The 7,448-nt window shown below is 34.6% G+C and overlaps 1 protein-coding gene across 1 annotated transcript; it reads right to left on the reverse strand.

Moving 5' to 3' along the window:
- Positions 1–107: 107 nt before the first annotated feature.
- Positions 108–3,616, reverse strand: LOC111784024 (cytochrome c). The gene is made up of 3 exons (XM_023664846.1): positions 3,430–3,616; positions 2,464–2,597; positions 108–521 (listed from the first exon to the last, which is right to left on the reverse strand). The coding sequence occupies exons 1-3, from the start codon at positions 3,539–3,541 to the stop codon at positions 429–431; spliced, it is 339 nt and encodes a 112-aa protein (XP_023520614.1). The 5' UTR covers positions 3,542–3,616; the 3' UTR covers positions 108–428.
- Between the last annotated feature and the right edge of the window lie 3,832 nt (positions 3,617–7,448).

The raw sequence follows: 7,448 nt of genomic DNA on the forward strand, positions 1-7,448 counted from the left end.
AACAATCAGATACTTTTGTTTATTTCGTTCTTAATTGAAGAATAAATAAATAAATAAATAAAACCCAGAAATGTTGAAGTTCATCGTAATATAATGCATTGAAAATAGGTAGTCTCTAACAAGTGTGACATTTATTATGAGAAAATAAGTTGGCAGAACCGGGTTGGCCAAAAAAATTGTAGCAGTTATGTTCACATAACAATAATGTAAGCTACAAATGGGGTGAACTCTGCAAATGAGTGTAGCGAGGAAGGGAAGTAAGAATTTTTTAATGAAAAAGAAAAAAAAAAGTGTGTGTGTGTGTGTGACCACCTCCAACTTTTCATCTAAGGTTCCTCTCCTCTCAATGTTCTTATTTTAACGATGATGGGGAAAACTGATAGCAAAAAATTGTAGATTGGAAGAAGCATCAACCATATATTATGCAATTAAGCAGTTGCTTCCTTCAGATAAGCAATAAGGTCGGCACGATCCTGCGGTTTCTTCAGCCCTGGGAAAACCATCTTTGTTCCAGGAATATACTGTACAATGAATACACACATCCCCCAACTATTTGTTAGAATATTTACCATCTCCTAAAACTTTGAAAGAGACACAAGTGATCATTGAATGATCAAAGAAGGACAAACAAAATTCATAAACCAAGCTCAGTATTCTTTTCATTCCTCCAAATTTACAATTACCTTCACATTCCTCTATAAACCATAGCAATCATAAGCGCTAGAGTTAATGCAGATTCCACACAAAGAGGATGCATTTTCAAAAAAGAAGATGATTGGAGGGTTTGTAAATTAGTTGGATGGGCAAATTTGGAGGTTTCCTTCCTGAAGTTTGAAAAATGGTGATGTTCCCAAAAGTTTTTCCAGAAAGGTAAGACAATTTCATAAGGGATGAAACACAAAATTAACATCAAGAAAGAACTACAAAGATAACAATGGTTCAGAAAGCTTGGCCTGTTCGAAAGAATTTATGCACACTTCATCGCACCTTGGTGAATATTTGAGAAGCAATTACAAAAGTAGTTGAATATTCACATTACAAAATAATTATTCAAAAAGATTACACGGTTGACAACGGTAGTAAACTACTTACTGTACTGGCTGATTACAAAAGAAAAATATTATGATATTTTTACCAAATTTAATGTAGAAATGAATTTTCTATACAAAAAATGGTAAACATGTAAATTATTTAAATTTCTTATAAATCCCAAACCAAAAACAAAAAGGATGAACATAGGTCACACAAACTAAACCCCATTTATAAGCACAATTCAAACAGTATACTGACCCCTGTTTCTTAAAATAAACTCCCAGCACAAGCTTTAACATATCCAAACTTAAGAATTATAACCTAAAACATGGTTCAATGATAAAACATCGAGTATAACATGGGATTCTATTCGCCATAACCAAAAGACTGGTTCCTTTCCTATCAAGCCAACAAATAGGCAAAAAATAAACCATCAAACATTGTGGCCATTAAGCCATCACTATTAGAAAGATGACCATCAAGGAATAAAGAGAACGGTTTTAAGTGCTGAAAATGAGGGTGTTCATAGACACAGTGAGATCATAAGGGACATTATCAAGGGATTTGAGTGAATGTTAACACTTCAACTCAAAAGTTCCCATAGAGAATTTCACTTGCTTTGGAAGTTTTGAATTTTTCATTTTATAGCCAAACTGAGAAGAATAGACTGGGATTTTCCAAACTTCCTTTGTTAATTATGTATTGAAACTTGAGGGCAAATGAAGATTTCCATTGAGAGGAAGCCCTAAGCAAGGGTTCAGGATGAACTTTGTTAAGCTGCAAAAAGAAGCGAAGAGAGCAAGGGAAGACACATAACTAATGCCTAAATGGATTTACCACAACGATACATTGGGACCAGAGTGTTCCTAATAGCATCGATGCCAAAAAAGTTAATCATGTCACAAAAGATAGATTTAAGGGCAAGTGATTTTCCCAAAGGAGACTTGTAAAGGAATCGAGGGAAATTGTGGAAATCAATCATGTTTCAAGAAACTATTAACGTGCTTGTCTGAAGCATATTCAGATATAAGAGGCAATTTTTGTATGTTTTATTTTTGCTTAAATTATGATTGAAACTCCAAGTGAAGGGAGATTTGTGACGCAAATGGTGGTTGACCATTCTTCAAAACTTTTGGCTATTATTGTAGAAAAGGAATGTACATATTTTTATAGTTCAGGCTACTTGTAAGATGGAAAAAGACGAACATGTTGATCAAAGTTGCAAAAAACATTTCAGCACTTGGGGATCAGTTGAAGAGGCATTATGAAGAAAAAGGCTAGTAAGGAACACGGCAAGCCTATTTAGGTGAATTCACAGTAATATCAATGAATCAACAATTAGAACATCTGGATGACAACACAGGGAAATAAACTAGCTTCAAATCAAATACTACAAAAGGCCACAAGTGTTGAGAAATAGACGGGAGTTACCTTCTTGGGGTTAAGCAAGTAGTCATACAAGGTCTTTTCTTCCCATATCACGGCCATATTCTTGTTGGCAGCAGAATAAGAGTATCCAGCAGTTGTGCCAGATTGCCGTCCAAATAGCCCATTCAAATTGGGACCTGCAAGATTCCAAGTGCCATTGCTCGTCTTAGAGTCTACTTACATATGAATATAGAAAGGCTGATTTCTCCTCATGAAAAAGCGAAAGGGAGGGATGAAAATCTACTCCAAATAAAAAATAAAAAAGTCAAAACATTACGCAACAATAAGCTTCGTACATCCACAACTCAAAACCTAATGAAACCCAATTGAAACAGAATAAAAGTAACTGCAGATCTAACACAACTTCCGTAAAATAGCACAAAAACTGGAGCTAAAAAACTAATAGCAAAAATAAAAAGTAAGAAGCCATGTACTATTGACTAAAATCAATTGTTCACCTTAATCATGATTTCTACTCACCAAGGCCAACGCCATGAAAAAAAAAAAAAAAAAAAAAAAAAAAAAAAAAAAAAAAAAAAAAAAAAAAAAAAAAAAAAAAAAAAAAAAAAAAAAAAAANTCTAAAAAAAAATCCATATATTTGTTATTAGTTTCATAAAAGTAAACGCTTCCTAAGTATTTCCAAAATCATTTCACCAAGTCAAATTTCCATAAAAAAAAAATAAATAATAATAAATAGCATGTTCCTGGTAGGCGGTTTCGTCTCGGGCAAGGACAATGAATCCATGGAAAAATTTGATGAAGGCCAATACTAGGTATTAGTTTCCTAGAGTATATTGGGGGAAAACAGAGAAAACGATCAGATCGATTCAACCGTAGCAAAACTCAGCATGAATCCTCAAAGATGGACGAACATGTTCAGAATACTAATAGAGACTTCGAGATCTCTAACCTCCGATCTCGAATCGCAAGAAACCCAAACATATAAATAAGAAATGATAATCTCTAACCTTGCTTGTGACCAGCACCCTTGTCGACAGTGTGGCACTGAGCGCATTTGGTCTTGAAAATCTTCTCTCCAGCTTTGGAATTGCCGGGAGGGGCTTCGTCAAAGCTGGCCATGGCGTTGGAATGAGATGTTGTTCAGATCTGAGGGCTAGGGCTCGCAATGTTTCTCGTGGTCTCCATACGCTGCATCCTTTTATACCAACGCACCGCATAGGGCCTTAATTGTCTTCTTCCAGTTCTCTAAATTTATTATTATTTATTTATTTATTTTTCTTATTTGCTTTTAGGTCGGCATTACAGCCATTGGTCACCGCACATTTTATAATAATACCTGGTAAGAATTGTCTGCGTTGCCTTCCCTACCGTTGATTTTACGCCAAATCTTTCTTCCTTTCTTTTTTACAAAATTGCACCAACGACCCCTCTAACTATCTCAATTTTCACATTAGCCCTTTTCAATTTTTAATTTTACTAATTAACCTCGAATTGTTGTTAATTTTAAAATATACATATTCGCTCACATTTTTAAGTAATTTTATATTGTTTATTGTCCAACCACTCTTAAAAATTATATTACAATTATATATATGTATAATTTATTGTATATACGTATATTTATTTTATTTGCATGTATATGAAGTGATTCTGTTTGGGCTATGCCCTTTACGATAACGTATGAGTCCCTCTCTATATGTAATAAAATCTATTAGGATCGTACTCTAATGAGTGAGCTCACTTATTAGGTCACTCCTTGCATGTATATGGTGTGATTATACTAAGGTTATGCTCTGATAATTGCAGTTCACTCCTTGCATATATATGATGCGATTTTACAAGGGTCGTGCCCTATCGATTTTGAGGTCACTTTTTGCATGTATATAATGTGATTCTACTAAGATCGTGCTCTATATGAGGGTAACTCCCTGTATGTCCTAGATCTTCTAGGATCGTACCCCAATGGTATGACGTATGCAAGGTCACTCCTTGTAGGTACGAGATATAATTCTACTAAGGTTATGTCCTAATGATATGAGTTCACATGTGTGATCATTTCATTTATGTATATGATATGATTATATTAGGAATGTACCCTATACGATACAAGTACATATATGGTTTCATTTCCTATATGTGTTAGATTCTCTTATGATCGTGACATGATGATATGAACCCACATGTGAGGTCACTCCTTACATGTATATGAAATAATCTACTAGAGTCATATCTTACATGATACAAGTCGACATGACAGGGTCACTCTCTACTTGTAAATGAAATTAATGATTTATTGGAGTCGTCCACTATAAATATTGGGTCACTTTCCATATGATTGAGTTGATATGAGTAAGATTTAAAGTTGAATAAGCTAAGAGGCTAAGAGGTCACACTCAAAAGTTTATTGAAGGATGAATTTAGTATTAACATATTTTAAGCCAAATATAGTTTAATCATAAATATGAAAATAAGATTATTTGGTGAGTATATTTATGCCGACTCTTTTTGTTCCGAGAGATAGTGAACTTATATAGTTCATGACAGTTGAGAATATTTACTAAAATCATCACATCTAAATGATAGTGAAATTGTAATAGAATGTTAAACTGTAATAGAATATGGTATCTATGATAAACTGTAATAGAATGTTAAATATCTTTAACCACAGTTACTTCACCTATGCTCAACTCTCAACTCTCGACTCTCGAAATGAGGACAGAGGAGATATGGTTTCTATCACTAAATTTGATTTTGGTTTATGTAGTTTAGGCAGTTATTATTACTTGGAATCTAATAAGGTAAAACATCCAACTCATTGTTCATATGCTCGGTTTGTAATCCCATGATTGAAATTGCCGAAGTCATGCCCAATCGTACACAAATATTTGATTAAAACATTCGTCGTACTAGGTACCTTGTTCTTAGCTATGTAGCCAATCTTGAAGTGATACACATCCATGATATTTATTATGTGTAGTTGATTGATTGTGTACACAATTGGGTTATTTCCGTTCTATCTAATTGAATTTTCTAGTCATGGCTAAATCATTCACATATAGGAAGATCTATTGTTTCATCTTTTTCATAGTTATGCAATAATGACTTTAGTTCATGAGAGGGCAAGTGCTAGTATATTCAAATTATAAATATTGGTTTGGAAGGATGTCGACTAGATAAATGAGGAACCTTTATTGGATTTTGACTCGATTTTAAGTATGCCCCAAAAAATTGTGTCTAATGTCACACATCTTTGAACGGGATCCTTAGTTTAGGAGTTTATTTTTTTTACAGGGTTTCATCGAATGGAGTTCTCTCGGTGGAGAAGGTTTCATATGTGGATATTTTATTGCTTAGAGGTCTCTATTGAAGAACTTGATTTCAATCTCACTATTCGTATAAAATAAATAAATAAATAAATATTAGGCGGTCGTTGGCGACTTGCAAGAATACCAGCGAGTGCTGGAATTCTCGCATCTCACTCGGACACACGCTCTCCCCACCTCTACGGAATGCCAAATATCCTCACGAGTAGCAAGAGAGAAATACAAAGAGAGAATGAGAGAGAGAGAATGCGGAAAACACCGATGAGGCCACACACACGAATCTGACGTTGAACAAGTTGTACACCAAGTTCTCCAAGTGTGAATTTTGGCTGCGACAAGTCTTGTTCTTGGGACATGTGGAATCAAAGAATGAAATTTACGTAGACCCTGTTGGGTTTTATGTCCTAAAACTCATAGTTTGTAAACAAAAAACATATTCTATTTTCACTAAAATTATTATTGTTGTTTATTCAGTAAAAATTGTTATTGAATAAAGTGAACTTTACGATCATTAATCTAAATCCAATAAACTAAGAACACTCTAGCTATAGTATGATTACTTGAACTATATGTAGAGACATAAGAGTAGATCAAGTTCAAGTATATAGTCAAAATGATCTATAGTATAAGGATAAGGCTGAGTACCTTATTCTGGGGACACTATGGATGCGGCCCACTTTTGTATATGATATAAACAATGCGATCACTAAATTGTGCATGTGGAGACATGTGAGTGGGGGCGTCCTATGCAATGAGTATTGCATAAGATCGGACCATGAAGAAAACCACTCTCACTTTATAAAGTCGTTTACTGTTGAGACTGATTTTCTTTTCATTCGATAACCTAGGTAACTCGGTTTTAATCCTGAGCTAACCATGAACTCCTGTTTATTCGGAATTATCCTTAGATTTGCATGGGTGAGAGTGGCTCTAGTTCGCCGAATATTTATCCTTAGATTTGCACGGGTAAGACTGGGTGAATAGCTGGGGACGTGGGGTGCAAGACGGAATTCACTCCTACCCACTTTTAGGGATAGAAGAAAGGTAGTTCCCTTAAGCACTGACTCCAGGTCTTGAACAAGGGGCCCCACCCTCTCATTGGCCTGAGAGGGATTCGGTTTACTGGTTGGACCACAAACCAATTGTTTATTAGAGGATCAGTGAGACATAAGGAACAAGAAGTAACTTCAGGGGTAAAACGGTAAATTGACCCAGCTCTAGTTACGAACAACCTGTGAAGGATCGACTTACTAATCATGGTTATATCAAATGGACAGAAATATATCTATAGTGAGGGGAGTGCAACTACTAGGCTATAGTGGAGTGTCCTAGTAGTTAACGAATGTTGGTTAACAAGGTTAATGAGTTTAGCCGGTTAATCTTGGATCGTTGGAGCCCATGATCTATAGGTCCATTAGGTCCCTCTGCTAGCTCATATCGGACTAAACCATAGAACAGTGTGACGAGTGAGTTCGAAGTGTTCGAATTCAAATTAGGGAATATGCGCTACATATATACGATATATTTAACCGCATTTTTGTTTTATTTACGAATTAAACAAAAAGAGAGAATCTGAGATATTTAAATAAGATTTAAATATCTTAATCAATTATGTGTCGGAATTGATTGGGATTGGCATTTGAATTAATATTAAATATTAATTAAATAGTTTAATTAATTATTTAATGTTACTTTAATTTGAA

This window comes from Cucurbita pepo, unplaced genomic scaffold (genome assembly GCF_002806865.2).
Source record: "Cucurbita pepo subsp. pepo cultivar mu-cu-16 unplaced genomic scaffold, ASM280686v2 Cp4.1_scaffold000139, whole genome shotgun sequence".
In the NCBI taxonomy this organism is placed as follows: domain Eukaryota; kingdom Viridiplantae; phylum Streptophyta; class Magnoliopsida; order Cucurbitales; family Cucurbitaceae; genus Cucurbita; species Cucurbita pepo.